At 43.5% G+C, this 19,758-nt stretch overlaps 1 protein-coding gene across 1 annotated transcript in view; it reads left to right on the top strand.

Moving 5' to 3' along the window:
- GRIN2A (glutamate ionotropic receptor NMDA type subunit 2A) overlaps positions 1 to 19,758 on the top strand; it is a 409,629-nt gene that overhangs the window by 376,965 nt on the left and 12,906 nt on the right. Inside the window, exon 11 of the mRNA XM_037815205.1 lies at positions 19,215 to 19,453. Within this exon, the coding sequence (XP_037671133.1) occupies positions 19,215 to 19,453 (239 nt within the window). The remainder of the gene's footprint in view (positions 1 to 19,214; positions 19,454 to 19,758) is intronic.

Here is a 19,758-nt window from a genome sequence, read left to right as displayed (position 1 = left end):
GTGACTGCTTGCCTGAAAGACACCCAGGCTCCAGTGCTACTTTGCCTTCCTTTCCGGAGTCTGTTCTGAAATGGTAGTGCACACCATGGAGATCTGTGGCTCTGCGTAGTTTAGTAGTGATCACAAGTACATTTCAACATTGATCATAGACTTGTTACCCCATGTTTACTGAGCAACAGACACCTTCCCAGGCATGGATTGTCCAAGAAGGGGATGTCATGGTCCTTTTCTTCTTCCCTTCAAGGAGCTTACAGTCCAGTTGATTGGCAGGGTATGCACCTAAAAATCCAATCTTAAAATATAAATGTATTTATAATAACTAGTATAAAATTCATGTATTTTATATGTTTCTTTATTTATATGTCTTTGGTAGAAGAGAAGGTGGTCAAGAAAAATGTAGGATATGCTAGTTTGTTTTTTCTTTTTTAATGGAAGAATGAAAGGACAAAATGAGCCATAAAGAAAACAAGTGTAGTGAGGTTTAGACAAAGGATAGAATGGGACCGAGTTGATAGAAGTCTCATTCATCAGCTCCTCCTGCAACTGTCTACTGAGCACCTGATATCTCCCTGGCACCTAACAGATGATACTTAAATGGGAACTTATAGACCAAGGAAGCCCGAGACTTGATGACATTTCTGGCTTTGAAGGGGAGGTTGATCTCTTAGGTCCCATCTGCCTCATGGATTTTGTGACTCTTTATAGGATACTGAGATTTGAAGAGGTGGAAGTAAGATCATAGAGGTCAAACGCCATCTGGTGTATCGGGGCCAGCAAAGACACATTGAGAGTAACAAGATTGTGTAATTAGATGATTCAGAAGCAAGTGAAGCTGGAAGAAAGGCAGGGAACTTTGTTTTCTTTTGAGCCCCTCCTGTATGGTCCAGGGCCATGCCGAGTACATCCCATGCACTATCGCAGTAACTCTCCGTACAACACCCTGGAGTAGATCTTACTATATCCGTTTTGCAGAGTGGGAAACTAAGGCTCGACTGGGTTAAGTGTGAATGTGAATGTGCATAGGAATCACCTGGGGATCTTGTTGAGGGGCAGATTCTGTTTTTGTAGGTCTTTGCATTTCTAACAAGCATCCAGGTAATGTCTTCCATTTTACCTCTGAGTAGATTTTTATAGAGGTAAAAATTGAAGCAACTTCATCTGACTCCAATTCTGATCAATGCTCCTTTAAGCCATGCTGCTGGGAGAAATCCTGGTGGCTGGATCACTTTAGCTCCAAGTAATCTGCTTTAGCATTGAGAAGCGTTCAGACTCCCCCTTTGTACTTTGCTTGGTTTGCATGACTATTAGTTTATTTTTAATCTCAGAAGTGTATTACTTGTCCCATATTGAACAAATTAATTAAATATATGCCTTTGTCATATATTTTATAAATTACTTATATGGTATATGTCATTGCAGTTACATCATACTTAGGTATATATGATAGATACCAAATATGAAATTTTTGAACAGTATGACACATCTCTTGCCAGGACAAATTAGTGACCCTAGTTATACATATTTGGGCATACACAATAGATATATGTGAAATACTTGGAAGATCTGACACACATATCTCCCACATACTTCATTTCAGCTCCACAGGTACGTTGGGTTCCCCCTTCCCCTTTTGCACCATAACTTTGCAAGCAGTCTCTTCTGACTCACCCAGATCATTAATTGATTAGAAGCAAGTTGCGTAGGGAGCCTTGCTGCAGTTGACTGTAGAGCTTTGGAAAGCACCAGCCTGAGATGTTGATGCTCTCATGTCTTGGTGGGAGCACACAGAGGGGAGTTCATGGAGAAGCCCACTCCCCACCTCCAAGTGGTCTGGGCTGCCTCCCTGATTCCTTTATGCTATGCCTTGGCTGCCTTTCCACTGAAGCAAGCAGCCAGTGCTTGAAGGCGAGGAACCCCGTGCTGCCAGCTAGAGTGGAGGGCACTTGTGCAGTTGCAGAAGTTCTTCATGTATCTAATTAGGATTCTCATAAATTGCTCTGGGCCCCTGGATAGGGGCTAATATCCTTGGCACTGCCTTGATCCAGTGTCTGGCTTAATATCTTGGGGCTGACATCCACGTTCTGGGGAAGCTGGACAACCCCGTTGTCTGGTGATGACTGCACCCTCCACTCTGAGGGTGACCACATCTGGAAGAGGCCTTCACGGCTGATCTGTTCCGGGCTGCCTCGGGAATAGTAAGGGGGTACGGTTTGAGGAAAGCCCCAAAGACCCCTTCCACATCTGAATATTTTCCCCACTCAGCTTTCTACAGCACTGGAAATTTCATCATTTGAAATGCTTTCTGGTAAGCATGGACTCTTCCGTGCAGCCCACTTTTAAAATGGAGGTTCCTCCTTCCCTCTTCTCCTAACTCTGTTTCTTGATTTGATGTCTGACCCACCCTTGGGGGCCAGCCCATGTGCCCTCCATGAAGACTTCTTTAAAGACGCCAGCTCTAAGCTCCATGTTCTTCCCCTGGACTCCTCTAGCTCCGTGTTTATGGCATTCTTTTGGTATTTAGCAAGAGAAGTGAAGGGGTGAAATGGACAGTTTTGCAACTTCCTAGCTCTGGAACTTGGGGCAAATTAACTTCTCTGAACCTCAGTTTCCTCATCTTAAACTGGGTGTCCAGCAGGCATTAAATGCCACTTCACTGCTGTTCTCTCCAGCTGCCTGGCCACCAAAGCGCTCTCCATTATAGTTCCTTTGAGGCGTACACCGTTCACATCCATGACTCTTGCCCTGCCAACCCCTGATCTAGACTGTCTAAAGAAAGATAAGAAGGGCAGAGAAGACTTAAAATGGTGGGTTGCCCAGTTCTCTCCAGGGAAGTGGGAAGATTAAAATAGGAAGATAAGAAGGGGCAAGTAGGATGAAAGGACAAGAGACAGAAATATAGAGGGAAAAATACAAGGGGAAGAAAAGTAAGAGGAGGGTGAAAATGACAGAGAAGTAAAGAAGAGAAAAAGGAAAGTCAAAAAAAAGGAAGGAAGGGAAGAGGAAGATAAGGGGGAAAAGAGGAAAGAGAGAGAGGCAGGCAAAGATAGGAAGGCGTGAGAGAAGGGAAAGTAGAGGGGCTGCTCTCAGGGATGTGGGTGGGCAGTGTTTAGCCCGAGTGCCCACCGAGCAGGCTGGATTTGTTCAGCTGAGCAGTTCACCATGTTGCCAGTGATACTCATCTCAGAGCCATCCACGGCTGCATCGCAGCTCCAGGGTGTCGGTGCGAGGCGAAGACCACCGGCTGACTCATCCTGATCTGCCTCTCGCTGGCTTCTCCCGCCAGCATTTCTTCCTGACTCAGGTCCCTGCATCCTCAGATGACTCAGCAACCCCCTTTCGCAACCACCAGCCTCGGCCCGTGTATAGATATAAACGCTGAAATAAGGACGGGGGATTTGGAGGAGAGGAGATGCTGATAATCTGAGAGGGAAGGGAGAGCTTTGCATTTCTCTAAAAGGAAGTTGTTAAACAGCTCCCACCATCCTTGTTCTTTTTCTAGGTATTTGCAGCATTAGGTAACATGTCAAGGAGTCTCAGATAATCTGAGCCTTTGTATATATTCATTTCATTTAGCCCTCAGAATGACTAAATGGCATGGATGGCGATCTACTAATCCTTGTTTACAGATGACGCAAACAAGTCACAAAGAGGTTAAGTAATGTGTTAAATCACCCAGCTAGTGAGTGGCAGATCTGAGATTGGTACCTCTACATGCTGGCTCCAGGGGCTTTGTTTATACTCTTACACAATATTGCTGCTTCTTTATCTGTTGTAACTCTCGTGGACGTTGCCCAAGGAAAGTGTTCTCTCATCTAGAAAGGGGCAAAGCTGTGACTTAAACTTGGGTCAGTCAGACCCCAGATTCAATGTCCCTTCCTCTTTTGCTGCTGGAACAGCATCAGTCCCACTGCAGGTGACACCAGACAAAATAACGTGAAGACAGAGGTTGAGTGTGGGAGAGAAATTGTCCTACACATTTTTTCCCCCATTTTTCCACGACAAAGGAGACTTGTCTGTGCCTCGGGCCCTGAGTTGTGGGAACCGGCCCAGCCTCATTTTGAGGTCATTCAACCCTGACAGTTTGGGGAAAATCAGGACCCAGAGGCACAGTGTGAGAAGGAATAAAACAAGGACAGAATGTAATTAAGAGAAGTCTGATGTTTGGCCCCGATACAGGCTTGAAAAGCAGCCTCTCCAGGTTCACAAAGACCCATCCTGGTTGCATGGAATTGCTTATTCCCCAGAGCACCTCCGAGCTGCATAATCCCCAGCATTTCAGAAAGTTATTGTTCCTTGCTAAATGTGTTTTAATCAAATTGAGACTTCAAAGCCAGAACCCACGGTTAGGGCTGAGGTAACTACTCTGTAAATGAAGAACTCTATGGTCAACTTAGCAAGGATGGGGTGCTATTCACAAAACCTCCCAATGTAATCACTCATTTGTTCATTCATTCATTTGTTCTCCCTTCTAGTCATTCATTCAAAGAATAACTGAACAGCTTCTAAGTGCCAGATGGTGGGATATAAAAATGACTGAGCCCTCCTGCTCTGTTGCCTTAGCTGTTACCTTACTTAGGAAGATGCTTCTGATACTTTAGTGTCCATCAGAATCCCTTGGGGAGCCAGTTGAAAATGCAGATACCAATTTTCAACCCTCTGGGGCATTTTTTAACATCCTCTCTGGGTTATTCTGATAATATAACAAGATTTAGGAACTACTCTTTATATGAACAGTATTTAGCAATGAGAAACATCTCATTCTCTGACTGGCAAGTGCTGGATACACAGTTCATTGGCCAACACATCACTCCATCTGCCATGGGCTCCCAAAACTTGAGGAATGAATGGTGTGGAACTTAGTGTCAGCTCCTTAGCCCACACAGCCACCCCAGAAAGGACCAGGAGATACGGGGGTGAGCTGTGAATGAAAGAAGTGGTCAAGTAGGCTTTAATGTTAAACTTCCTCATTCGGTAGGGCTCCGAGTAAACACAAAGGTCTCAGTTGATTCCAAAGATTTCATTTTCATTTACGGATGGTCATAGTGTTAAAAACGAATCAGGCAAGATGGAAAGCCCCACACTGGAACAAGAACCAAGCCAGTGACTCTACTGATTAAATCAGGTCTGGAAGCCGATTTAGGCAGGCTGGCTCTTCTGATTCCCTGCATGTGGTCATTTGGTCTCATCTGAAACCACCCGGGAAGGGTGGCTATAGACCACTAATCGATGACGGATTGACCAAGTCTGATTTTTTTATGGATTTCCTTATTGCTCTTACTCTGTGCGGATGATTTTTTCAAGCACACAAGCCTCACTTATACACAAAATAGCAGCTTTGGTAATAATTACCCAGAGGGGATGGGCAGTGGTCAGTGACCATTTTGACATCGCAGCAGCTAAGGTGTTTGATCCTCAATGACCTAGAAATGATGTCCAGGGTGAACTGTTCATTCAGAAATGCAGTTTTTTCAAAGGAAGAAATGTGTCTGTCATAGACAGAGATTAGCAGTTAAGGGCTTAACTGCTTCTGCAATGGCCCGTGACCAGACAGCACCATAAAAATTAGACTTGTTTATCTCCCTCCTAATTTTAACTAGAGACATAATTGGAATAATAATAGAACAATAGAACTTACTTAAGGAATAGATAAAATCCATAAGTATTCTATCATAAATATTCCATCGACTCTCCCTCTACGTAAAAGCTCTGAGGGGTTTCATCTGCAGCATACTTCCCGACAGGCCCGTTGAATCCAGTCTCGGTGTTTACTATCAATCTGACACCAGGATTAGAACAAGGTTGGCAAAGTCAAACCCGAACCTGACAAGGAGTGAGCTGGTCAAACCAGAGAAAGTCAGATATCAGAAGAACCATGAGAATTGAAGTAAGACATAAAGAACGGCTCGCTGGGGAGGCAAACACATACCACAGAGCTTCGCTGGATTTATGAGATGGCTAAACGGTAGCCCCAAATCCCTCTGTCTACATTTTTAAGCATGTTGAATTAGAAAGGCAGTATTATACATATATACACACACACACACACACACACACACACATATATACATATATATGTACACAAAATATCACCCCAATTTACTAACTTGTTTCCAATTTACATATTATCTTCTGGTCCTTGTTACTTAACAGGCATATTTTTTAAAATAATTATCATTCTCAGTTACATACCTTTTAATATCTCATTATTTCACTAACCATTATATTATAAACATTTCTTTCTTATTGCTACATAATCTGGTCCTCATGGTTATCTTAATTCTTCAATAAATTGTCATCGTTATTAAACCATGATTTATTACATCATTCTCCTAATGTTAAACATTTTGTTTTTGCTGTTATAGATAGTGATGGAACATCTTCATGCTTATAGATTTTTTCTTTTGAATTGCCTGTTTGCAACAAACTCTTGGATGTAGAATTTGCAGACTTAATGGTTATAAACATCTCTACAAGTCTTGATATATAGTACCATGTTAACACCCAAAGGAATTGTTCCCATTTAAAACACAGTAACTAAGAAATCAATGTGCCAATTTTACAATAATCTAATAAACATTACCACCCCCACCTTTTAATTTTAGCTATTTTAGAAGTGCAAAGTGGTATCTCAAGGTTACTTTACCTTAGATTTCTTTGAATATTAGCTAAAATGAAAAAAAAAAGTGAATTGTCTGTTCACCTTTTTTGCCCAGTTACACATTTTTAAATATAAGTGTGAATGAACATTATATGTATTTTAGTAATTTATTAAACCTTTGGTTGTAATATTTGATGCAAAAAAGCATGGGATATAGTTAAGCACAAAGGTTTTGAGTTTGAGAACTGATCATTAGCTCTATGACCTTGGGAAAGTTATTTAACCTTTTTAAGGTGCAGTTTCCTCTTCTTTAAATTGTGGATTGTAACGGCAGCGACCTCGCAGAGTTAACTGATGCAGTGTACGAGAACCGCTCGGTAGAGTGCCCGTCCACCAGGAAGTGCCCTGTAGCTATCACAGATGATGACAGTGATGAGGATCCCCTTAAAGTGGGATTTATGATTGCTCATATACATGGTTGTTGCATTTTTAATGTCTTTTGTTTGCTTTCCTGATTGCTTAAATCAGGGTTCTGCAAACTTTGGCCCTCATGGGCCCATCACCTGTTTTTGCAATAAAGTTTTGTTAGAACACAGCCACTCACATTCATTTATCCACTGGCTGTGGCTGCTTCTGTGCTGCAATGGCACAGTTGAATAGTTGCAACAGAGACCTTATGGCTTATAAAGCTGAAAAGATTTACTAACTGACTCTTGATAGGAAAAAATTGATGAGCTCTGGCTTAAATTACAAAGGTAAAACATATTATTTTTAAATGATTGCTAAAAATATGGAAGAATTTATCATATCTCATGTCCTTTAATCATTTAAGACATTTTTCTCTTTGCAAACAAATTTCATACTAATAAAAAAAAGTATTTAATTTCTCTCTGGTTTAGAAAGACTGTTTCCTTCTGTTTTCTTTATTCTCTCTCTTGACCCCCACAAATAGAAAACTTTACACCTGTACTATGCTGCTCTTACTCTTTTTTTTTTCTTTAATCTTCTGTAAACTGTAACATGCATTTATTATCGTGCACAAACTCAATGTCTGGCTGATTTTTCTACAAATGTATAACTGCCACCCAGCTCATGATATAGAAAATGATCAGCCCCTCTCCCCCCACCTGAAAACTTCTTCGTGGCTTCTACCTGTATATAACCCCTGCCCCACCAAAGTAACTTCCATTCTCATTTCCATGACCATAGATTGGTTTTGTCTCTTCTAGACCATCAAAAAAAAAAAAAAAAAAAAAAAAACCTAACCATACTACATATACTCATTTGTGTTTTTTATGAGATTGATATATGTTGCTACATGTAACCATAGCTCATTCTTTTTCACTGCTGTATCATATTCCATTGTTTAAAATATACTAGCATTTATTTATCCATTTACTGTTGATGGGCTTTTGCATCATTTCTAGTCTGCTTTGAACATTCTTGTACATTTTTGGTACATGTAAGTGTATTTGCTACTTATTTTGGGGCCAATACACGTAGGAATGGAATTGCTGGGTCATAGAGTGTATGTATGCCCAGCTCTAGGAGATACTTCCAAAGAGTTTTCTGAAGAGGTACAGCTAATTTGCATTCCCACCGGCAGTGCATGAGTGTCCTCCAATTTTGTGAGTGTCCTTTCTCGTCCTTCTAGGAGAGAAGTAAAGCAATCTCATATAACTGCACCTGGGTGGGCTCATCAACATCCATGTGGCTGGAGGTTGTGGTGTGATCACAGTCAGTCATCACAGACCCAATTCTATCCCTTCCTTCAGCACCTATTTATTCTGTGACCTCGGCTCAGGTCTTGGTTTCCTAGGGCTGCTGTAATAAAGCACCAATGACCCGATGACTTAAAACAACAGAAATTTATTGTCTCACACTTCTGGAGGTAGACATCAGAAGTCAAGGTGTTGGCAGGGCTGGGCTCCCTCTGAACGCTGTAGGGGAGACTTCCTGGCCTCGTCCATCTTCCGTGTTTTGCTGGCAATCCCTGGCGTTCCTTGGCTTGCAGCTGCAGCACTTCACTCTCGCCTCCTTCATCATGTGGCTGTCTTCTTTTTGTCTGTCCTTACTAAAATTGATGAGGACACCAGTCACATTTGATTAAAAGCCTGCCCTACTCCCATATGATCTCCTGTTAAATTCACTGATTCCATCTGCAACGACCCTATTTCCAAATAAAGTCACATTCTGAGGTCCTGGGGTTAGGACTTCAACACATCTTTCGGGGGGACACAATTCAACCCTAACAGTTTATATAACCGGGCCTCAGGCTTATTAATAGTATAATGGGGTGAGAGGACTGTAAGGTCTGCCCCACATACTTTCCTGAGTTGGAATCTGAACCAGCCCCTCCACATCCCCATATGCTCTCCCACTCCTCCCTGGCCATGGTCTTGCCCCCATCTGGTGCTCCAGACTTGGGATAAGGGAGAGGGGTCCAGCCACCCCTAAAGTACCGGTGTCATCAAAGTCATAACCCAGCCCCCCACCACTCCCCACACTCCCCCTGAAAAGGAAAACGACATCTTCCTCCTGCTTTTGTTATGGACGGCACCACCGAGAGGTTCAGGGGCCTTTCCATGAAGGTTCTTTTTCCCTCTCCCTCTTCCCTCTTCCCTCTCCTTCTCCCCTTGTCTCCCTTTCCACTCCCTCCGTCTCTTCCTCCTTCATTCCACAACCAAATCTCCAGTGCCCTTTGAGCTTGCTGCACTGTCCTAGGCAGTGGGGAATTCAGCTAAAATGGACGCAATCCCTTTGCTCAAGGATTTTACAGTTTCAGGGAGCTTATCGACAACACTTCAATAACAAACAAGGGACGGAAAAGCAGTGATGTCATTTTCCTTGTAGAAGGAAAGGGGATATTTCTTGGCACGGTATGTGGGATTATTGCCATCCCTTTTGTTCTTAGGTCTATAGCCTTTTAAAACACAAGGACCCCTTTGTGATATTAAAAATTCCTCACATGCCGCACAATGAGTCATAAGATTTGGGAAACTGTTGACTGAAAAAAAAAATGTGCGACGTCAAAAATGTACTATGAATTCATTTATTCCTGTAAGTGCATTTGCTTTCTGAATCGTATCAACTTGACCATCATATAGGTGTGAAACAAATTGTTTAAGCAAACTGCAGAAATGCTTGGTGTACAGAGGATTTCCTAGGCTCCTTGCAATTATTCTGCAGGCTTCCTCCAGAGAATAATCTCTCTCCCTCTACATCTCCTAAATGGAAAATTATGACCATGTACACTGTTTTACATTTAATGGAGTTGCCCACTCCTACCTCCTCTTTTCCTTTTTTTTTTTTTTCCTCCAAAACACACAGGCTGGGGACTTATGTGTATAAAGTGACCCATATCCAACTTGCAGAGTTGGTCACACAGCCCATTAAATCTCACCCAGACGATGGATGACAAGCAGTGATGAGTTCTGCATTGCTAGAGTTCCATCCACAGGGCAGAAACCTCAGTTGGAAAGCATCAGCAAACTATTTATGCCAAAGAAATCCTGTCTCTGCATCTAAATGGACACATTTAAGTCCAACCCTATTTTTATTTTGGTTTGTGACTACTCAGCATCATATGGAAATGAAATACTCTGCCATTTGAATAAGGGAGACTTATCTTCCAAATTCCATCTCTTTGTACCCATAATCTTTTACTATCCCCCCTCCATCACCACCGTTTTTTTTTTTCTATCCAGAAAATGGTCCAGTGACCCCCAGAGATCCTGGATACAGCAGTCATAGGCTCCAGAATGCTATGATTTCCAGAACAGAGTTGCATGGCTTTGAGTCAAGAATTAGTGAGGCATTTATGAAGCCAAGGCCCCAAAGTCAAGTGCTCAGATGGTCTGGCTGGCCTCACTGTTTTCCAAGGCCACAGATCGCATCCCAGATCTGACTCACAGCTTCCTCCCATGTGCAACTGGACGACAATAGGACTTGGCCTCCATCCTGCAGACCCCAAACCATCCGCCCCCAGGTCCACAGTCAGGTCACCATCACCAGGTCTGTTGTCACCAAGAACAGGAGACTGCAGATGGCATTGCCCTAGATTTTTCCACAAAGGAAGTTATTCGTTTGCCATTTCAGCTCCAAATGAACCTCTGCTAAACCCCAAGTGCCCAATCCCTGGGCAAGACATGAAACAGGATTGAAATGAGGTCAGCTCCCCTCATGGTGTTCACAGCAAACCCCAATGGGATCGCACCAGCATCATCCTGACGTCTTTCGGCTACAGGTAGAAATCCGCTTCCCGTGGGGAACCACTGGGCTCGATTGCCAGCATCTTTGATCAGGACATGCCTGTCCAGTGGTCAGCTGAGGTTTCCAGGGTTTCAGACACTATTTTTGACCCCCTTCCCCAAGATTTCACAGATTCCTTCCTCCCTTGGGCTTTTGCTGGTCTGCAGATCTATGAATCACAAACAAGGAGAGAAGCCTTGAATCATCTGCTTTCAACACAACTTTATTGACCACCTACTTTGTATCAAGCCCTGTGCCAGGAATTCAGGAGAATACAGGAAGGCAAAATTCCTGTCCTGAATAAACTTGCCTCCCATTGGGGAGACTTAGAAGGAAGTGGCAATTATATACTAGTCTGACAGATTTTATACTGAAGAAATATCCAGGATGTCATGGAAGGGGAAACCACGGTCTCATACCCACTTCAGGGAAGGCTTGTTGGAAGCAGAGACCTCAGAGCTGTACCCCAAAGACAGTCATTGCCAAGTTGTCAACCGATGCCATGCAGGGTGTAAATCCAGAGTGAACAGTTGGTGGGGGGTGGTGGTATTGGTGACAGGTTACAGCGGCTCCTTGACAGCAGTTTCTTTGGGATGGCAAGTGGGGTTCTCCCAGATGCCGTGTGTCCTGTGAGCCAGAGAACTTCATCTGCATGTCCTGCCTGCCTGTGAGGCCAGAGCAGGACTCCTAAAGCAGCTGTGTCCCTGGCCTGGAATTGACCGTCTCCTTCCTCCACGCTGTAGCTCCTTCCTTCAGATCCGCAGTTTGAGTGAGCTGCCCTCCACCCACTCACACCAGCCTGCTTGAGCTCGGAGAGCTCAGCCTCCTCTTCTGTGTGAGGAGCTACGGGGTTTCCGGTCCCAGGGCCCAGACTGGAACAGCAATGGACAGTAACTGAGGTCCCCAAGCCCACAGCTGCTCAGGCGGCGTCCCAAAGAGACTCATTCCCTGGCCCTCCCATTCTCAGAATACCCAAAGCTCCTTAGCCTCGTTCTTTGCCATCCAGCTCCTGCCCTTCAGGCCTCATCCTTTGCTCACGTCTTCCTTCCCTGCAATTCTGAACTACTCTCTGATCTCAGAGCGCGCCCTGTGTCTCCAGCACTACGCCAATTCAGTCATCTCATCTCGCCATGATTACTGGCTTGTGTGATGTGCTCTCCCATGAGACTGTGAACTCCAAGAGGCCAATGACCACTACTCACCTCTGTATGAAAATATAGAGGCTCACACAGCATGGGGAGTATCATGTGTTAAGTGCTTTGTCAATGTTCTTTTTTTTAATAAATGGATGGGTGTTGAATGAATGAATACAAAAAGCAGAACAAAATGAAGTCTTTGGAGAACAAGAAAACAGCTTCCTTGACCAGAAATGAAACAGAACATCAAATCCAGCTTCTCGGAAGCACATGTTGTCTCTTCTCGTACTGTCACTGCCCAGGTCAGGTGCTTGGTCAGAAGCCAAGGAAAAATATGTGGACGTGTGCCCATGAGGGGATGTGTGGGGGCTGAATTTAGAAGATGTATCTCAGCAAATCCCCAGGCCCTGGACAAAGCCTAAAGGATACAGGTTCCAAACGGATGTTTCTCAGCCAACTCGGGAAGTCCTAAGGCTAAATCCCATTGCTATAAAACCCTTCCCCGAAGCAATCCTCTCAGCTCTCAGGCAGCCTTACAGAGTAGAATGAAATCTAATCTGAAAAGCAACTGCAGTCCTTCTGGAAGTGCTGAGAATGAATCTGACAGCAAATAAGGAATTGATTTCTTGTATTTTGGACGTAACAGAATCTTCTTGGAGAGCTCAGCCTTCTCTCTAGCCACGCACTCCTGGAATCAAGGACTCCATGATTTGAAAGGACCCAGGAAGGGGTATGTAATTTTCCCTGTCACCCAGGTGCCCTGGCTTCAAGCAAGAAATCAAAACATCACCAGCAGTACTTACGATGGAGTCATCACTGTGCCAGGCACTGTTTGCCTGCAGCCTCATAGGGTTGTAGCAATATTCGTATGAGGTGAGGGCTGTTAGACTCCCGCTTTATAGATATTAAACCTGGAGCCCAGACTAACTTTCCTTCCTTTGCCTCAGTTTCCTGGTCTGTAAAACACACATAATAAGCAACATTAAATTGATAGAAGGGTGAGTTAATTTTTGAAAGCTCTCACACAGAGCCTGAAGCATTACAGATGTTATGTAGTTTGTGAAGTAAAACATAGAAAAATGAATGAACAAGTGAATGAATGGATGCATGGATGGCTAGAGAAGTGGGGCAAGATCAAATGGCCAGTCAGCGCTGAAGGCAGGAGTGGAATGCAGGCAGTCTGACCCAAACGTTTACTCTTCAATCACTTCCTCTTACTCTCTTGACCTCATGGGATAATTTGACATGCTCCCCAGCCTCTCCAGGGAAGGGTGCTTCTTTCGGAGCTCATTCTAGTGTTCTCTGCCAGAAACGTTCTTGCTTAAGATTTGCTAGGAGGTGCCTAGTTGCCTTTCAGTATATTCTTTTTGCAAATCTGAAACCCAGGGCTTCTGCCCTGTGTGTGGGTGATAGAGAATGTGAAACATCTTCATTTTTATGCATGGCTCCTCACTGCCTATGTCCTTTCTGGGCCTTTTGTCTGACCAACCCTGTGGATCTCATATAGCCTCTTGCAACACCACCCAGGCAGCCAGTGGAAGCAAGTCCCAGACATATGCACAGTGCTCCCTCAGTTGTCTTCACCACCCCATTGCTCAGCTTCCCTGGCTTCAGGCAGGAAATAATAACATCTCCAGCAATACTTCTTATTGAGTAATCACAGTGTGCCAGGCACTCCTGCAATCTCATTCAATTCTAACAAAACTCCTGGGAGGTGAATACTGTTATACTCCAAGTGAGTATGGTGGTCCAAATGTCTACTATTTAAAGGGTGCAATAATTACAGTATAAAATTATTCAGACACACACGGGTGCATTGAAAACCCCTGGAGCTGCAGCAGAAGCACCACAAAACCCCTCTTTTCCGTTGAGGCATTCACTTGGCTCTTTTACAGATCTGCCTGTTCTTTTTTCCATAATGTTCCACTCTTTTGTTAAGATTTTAAAAACTTTTATGTATGTAGTAATTTCAAACCTAAAGTCCTTTGGATTATTCCCTCACCCGCCCAGTTCACGGGATTCTCATTCTTCTGTTTGTTGTGTGTGCAGACTCTCATGGTGGATGATTTCCTTGTGTCATTGGTAACTTTTGGTCATGAGCTGATCTTCGGCAGAGTTGTTTTCTCCCAGGGGAGTCCCAAGCACTCTGTGTTATAGAAATGTCGTCACTTTTTAGATGTTGCATTTCTCCGGCTCTTGACTTTTGAAACCCCACCACTCTGCCTTCTAACTGGCAGCACTGGGAAAAAGAGTCGGCGGTGAAGCCCTGGGTTTTCCGCTTTCCTCTCTGGTGCAGAAAGTACCTGTGGCTGCTCTGAAGCTGACCTAGAAAGGACTTTTGAACAGGCATAACTTCCTATGGATGGAAAGGAGTTCTGCAAGTGCTCCTGAGGTCCCTGTCATTAGAGGTGTCAACTGAGGACAGGGTTTTGAGCATCCTGGGGGACCAGTCTTCAGGTGGGGAGAGGAAGACGAGCTGGGTGTGGCTGTAAGCACAAAGCTGCCCTGGCTTCCTCCACTCCCAGGGGAGCACATGTGTCTGCCCGGAGAGAACCAAGTCGGCTTCAGGAAAGAGATTCGATCATCCCATTTACCAGCTCCAGTTCATGAGGGCACATTGGCAAAGATCACGGCCTCTTTGTAATGGGAGAAGCTGACAGTGGAATGAGCTTTGTGGGGCTGCTCCTTGGAAAAATGACATGGATGCTTCACTCTAGCTAAGGCAGGTTCACAGCCTTTTCATCTCCAGCTCACTGGAAGTTCCCTTTTGCTCTGTACCCCTTCTATTTCTATGGCAGCAAAGCTCCCCAGTTAGCTCTGCGCGGAACAGTTTTGCAGTCCTTCCCAATTTAAGCCTGGGGATAAAAGGAAACAAACAGGAACAGAAAGTATGTATTGAGCACTTCTGTTGTGCTACAGGCCATGAGAAGTACAAAAATCATAAAACATGGTTCCTGATTTCCCTCAAGGAGATTACAGTCTATGGGAGTAAATTAAAAATGAAATAAGAAAGTGTTTGAAAATATAGTTCAGTACACTCGTAGAAAACGAGCCACCAGGCAGGAAATGATTAACTGGAAAATGATTTGAACAGGCTGTAATTGGTATTGGGAAATGTGCACTTGCTCTCCTGTTGGAGTCCTGCTCTGCTTTACCAAGGTGATTATTCTGAAGGGAGATGTTTGGGCAAAGGGCAGAGAAAAAACCTTTATATTTATACCCCGAAAGGAATCCAGATGATGTTTCTTATCCCCAGGCCACTCCTGGTACAAGTCCAGCAACCTCACTCTCTTTGTGACAGCACCAGAGAGAAGGGAGCCTGGGGATTTGATGAGTCATCACAAGAGGATCCAAGCTGTGTCCTCACAGACTCCAAAGGCAAGGAGAAAGCAAACAGCACATTGTATTTTTAAAAGGGTAGCAGTGATGTTTTTATGAGAAGAGGAAGCTTAAGGCGTCTGGTGGGCAGAGGAATGTGGATGAGTTTGAGGAGGTGTTGAATGGAGAATGAGAGAACTGCACCTCTTGTGACATTTGTCATTGAGTGAAGGAGGTGGAGGCTTGTTGGAACGTAAGGAACTGATTAGCAAGATACTCCCTTCCCATCACTTTTCTGCACCACTGATTAACCCCTACCCTGTATGGGTGAAGGACTTATAAGGGAATAGATTTCCACTTTTTTCCCCCATAAATATATCTGGCTTTTTTTTTTTTTTTCTGATTATAAAAGTTATACATGTGTACCTGGTTGTGGTATGCTGGGAGACTAAACCAACTTGGACCTCCTTCCTGGTGCAAATACATCAAAATACAGAATTAAAAGCACAGGCTAGGGTGGGGTAGGGAATAGGGAATTAATTTTTAATTGGTGCAAAATCTCTGTTTAGAGTGATGGAAAAGTTTTGGTAATGGGTTGTGGTGATGATAACACAACATTGTGAATGTAATTAACATCACTGAATTATATATCTGAATGTGGTTAAAAGGGGAAATTTTAGGTGGTCTGTATGTTGCTAGAATTAAAATAAAAAATAAGAAACATCCATAGGACTCTACAACAAAAACAGTAAACCCTGATGTAAACTACTATGGTTAATAGTACAATTATAATAATACTCTCTCATCAGTTACTCTCAAAGTTACCTCACTAATGCAAAATGTGAAAAACAGGGGTGGTATTTCCGTTTGCTGAAGCTGCCAAAATGCAATATGCTAGAAATGGATTGGCTTTTACAATGGGGGTTTATTAGTTCACAAATTTACAAGTCTAAGGCCATGAAAATGTCCCAGTTAAGGTAGCAACAGGACGATACCTTCTCTGAAGAAAGGCTGTTGGTATCTGGGGCTCCTCTGTCACATGGGAAGGCACATGGCCAGAGTCTGCTGATTCTCTCCTGGACTTAGCTTCTGGTGTCTGTGGCTTTCTCCAAAATGTCTCTGGGCTTCTGTCTTAGCTTCTGTTGTGGGTCCTTCTTTCTTCTCCCAAGGCAAACTCTAGATTTCCTCTCTTGGCTTCTCTGAGCTCTCTCCAAAATGTCTCTGCCTCTTATCCTCTCATAGAGGACTCCAGTAAAGGCGATTAAGATCCACCTTGAATGGGTGGGCTCACATCTCCATGGAAACAATCAAATCAAAAGGTCCCAACCAACAATAGGTCTGTCCCCACAAGATTGGATTAGAAGAACATGGCTTTCCTTGGGTACATAATAGATTCAAACTAGCACAGGTGGGTATCTGGGAACTCTGTATTTTCTGCATGATCTTTCTATGAACCTACAACCTATAACTTCTCTAAAAGAAAATCATATTCAACAATTTATTAAAATATTATATTTATAATAATAATGTGCACACACACCCTGACAAAACACAGCCAAACTCAAAAGAAAGGAATATCCATAAGTTCCAGAAGCAAAGGGGAGTGGGGTATTCTAATGGTAAGCTTTAGCTTCAGCTGGGGCAGCCCAAAGGGGTCTAGGTCCTACCTAGGAATGGGGCTAGGACGATGCTACCCATGGGACCTGCAACCTGTGCAAAGGGAGAGTAGAAAATGATACCACAGCAAAAGCTGAGACCTTCAGGGAGTCACTTAGTCTGGGAAAAGATGACTGGGAAAATCTCTGTTCACCAAAGCAAAGAAAGTGCAAGGAAGCTTGCTATTCTTATACAAAAACCAGAACACCTCCAGAACCATGTCTGAAGTGAGCACAGAACCTCTCTCTGGGGACATTTCTATAACCTAGAGAGCTTGGGACTCTGTGCTGAAGATCAGCTCATGACCCAGAGTTACAAATGGCACAAGGAAATAATCCACCACGAGAGTCAGCACGTGCAGCAAACCAAAGAACGAGGATCTGAGAACTATGGAGGTGGGGAACAGGATGGGGAAAGAATAATCTGAAATATGGTCATAGGTTTGAATTGACTAAATACATAAAAGTTTTAAAATCATAACATTATGGAAAAAAGAGCAGGCAGATCAGTGGAAGAGCCAAATGAATGTCACAATAGAAATTCATTAATTAAATTAGAATATAAAGCTAAATATTACTAATGAAATAATATAATAAACGAACTGGAAAACAGATCCGTGGAAATCACTTAAGTGTAGTACAAAGAGAAAAAGGAATGGAAAGTATTTAAGCAAAGTGAAGATAGAGGATGGAGGATAGAAGAGACGGTCCAGAATATTTTTAACAAAATTTTCAAAAGAAAATTAAAAATAGCATGGGAAGAGTTAATATTCAAAGAGATAATAGTGAGAGTTTTCTAGGATTGAAGACATTAGTCAAAAGATTGAAGAATCATATTGAGTCCAGAGCAGAACAGATAAGACAAACCTGCTCCTAGATTCCACATCAAAGACAAAGTGAAATTCTCAAAGGCATCAGAGAGAAAATGCAGATTGCATAGAAAGCAATGGCAGTTAGAATATTTAGCAACTTCTCTACAGCAGCAATTGAGAGGAAAAAAAATTTATCCTTAAAAGGTCATAGAATTCCATGTTCAATCAAATCATTCCAGAATGAGAACAAACCAAAAGTAATTCATGCTAGTTTCACAAAACTTTAAAAAATAGGCAAAGATGAAAGCAGTAATTATGATTAACCTCTTCAAAAGGGAATAAATGTAAACATTTGCAGTATTTCCTTACTTCTGCTCTGCATGTCTACCATTATATCTTAGAGACCATGTCACACACTACAGTCATTCTTTTTCATTTAACATTATATGGATTTCCCTTGATTTTTACTGTCCTTGAAAGATAATTTGTAAAGGCTGAATCAGAGACTAAAATGTCATGGTTATTTAGTATAATTGCTAGACATTTAGATCACAAAATTTCCTCCTAAATGGCAACTGGATAACATGAACACAAAACAGAGACAAAATAATACTAAGTGGGCCTGCTTTTTCTTTTTCCTCCCTCCCTCCCTCACTTCCTTCCTTCCTTTTTTGTTGCCTTGAAAAACTTCCTTTCTTCTTTAATTGCCTACCAAAGTGGGAAGGTGTTTAGTTGGGGAAGGAGCCAGTCACAGCCAATGGAGATGTCTCTTTTCAATTAAAGCTTTATGTCCGAAGTGCAATGCTTATGGAAGCCATTTAGGGGTTATGGTGGATGCTGTAAAGGGAGGGTAGGGGAAACAAACATATTTGCAGACTACTGTGTACCAGCACTGTGTTAGGCATTTCCTTCACAATAATCCTGCAAAAGCTACTATTTATTGAAAACTTACTGGTAGCCAGTCTGATATTACAGTTTGCACATGTGAGCTCATACTTTTATGTGGTATGCACTATCACACCCATTTCACAGACAAGATATCCAGAGCCACACAGCTTGTAAGCAATGGTGTCAGAATTGGAATGCAGCCCTGCCACTATAGCATACAGCCAGTTTTTCCTCTTGTCCCTCTCCTGGCTTGGGTGGTTGGGGACAGGGTCAGGGAAACATCATGATAATGACAACAAAAAAACCAGCAACTGTGTTACGTTCTGTATATGTGTTATTTCATTTCTTTCTCCCTGCAACCGTGTCAGGCAGCTGTTATGATCACTGTTATTCTCATTTAATGACTGAGCACATGGGAACTGCACCCAGGGATTGGGCAAGCTCAAGGTCACCCACCTAAGTGGGAAATCACACATATGTGTCCCAAGCCCACAGGTGTCTGGCCCCAAGTGCATGCTCCGGGCCTCACTGCCTGTGGCTGTTGTGTTCTGTCCAGGTGAGATGGAGGAGCTGGAGACCCTGTGGCTCACAGGTATCTGCCACAACGAGAAGAACGAGGTGATGAGCAGTCAGCTGGACATCGACAACATGGCGGGCGTCTTCTACATGCTGGCGGCTGCCATGGCCCTCAGCCTCATCACCTTCATCTGGGAGCACCTCTTCTACTGGAAGCTGCGTTTCTGTTTCACAGGCGTGTGCTCTGACCGGCCGGGGCTGCTCTTCTCCATCAGCAGGGTCAGTACCCTTGGTGGCTGCTTCGAGGTGTAGTGGGCAGGTCCAGAGAAGCCCGGGGCCTCTGGAGAAGCAGGGATGCTTTGGCTTCTTGGTGGGGTCTGTGTAGCATCCTTCCCTTACCCACCAGCCCTTCTTGGGCTTGCCAGGAGGGCATCTAATTTTAAGCCAGGGGTTGCAAACCCAATGACTGTGGAAGGCAGAAAGGGATGGTGGATGGGTGAAGCAGGCCAAGCAGGAGAGAAACAGAGCAACAGAGACAAAATGTGGCAACTGACCCTGTATGTCAAAGTGAGGGCACAATAGGG

The sequence above is a fragment of the Choloepus didactylus genome, chromosome 21 (assembly GCF_015220235.1).
Source record: "Choloepus didactylus isolate mChoDid1 chromosome 21, mChoDid1.pri, whole genome shotgun sequence".
Taxonomy (NCBI): domain Eukaryota; kingdom Metazoa; phylum Chordata; class Mammalia; order Pilosa; family Megalonychidae; genus Choloepus; species Choloepus didactylus.
The sequence above is the reverse complement of the archived record's forward strand: the minus strand, read 5'-3'. Positions and strand labels throughout refer to the sequence as shown.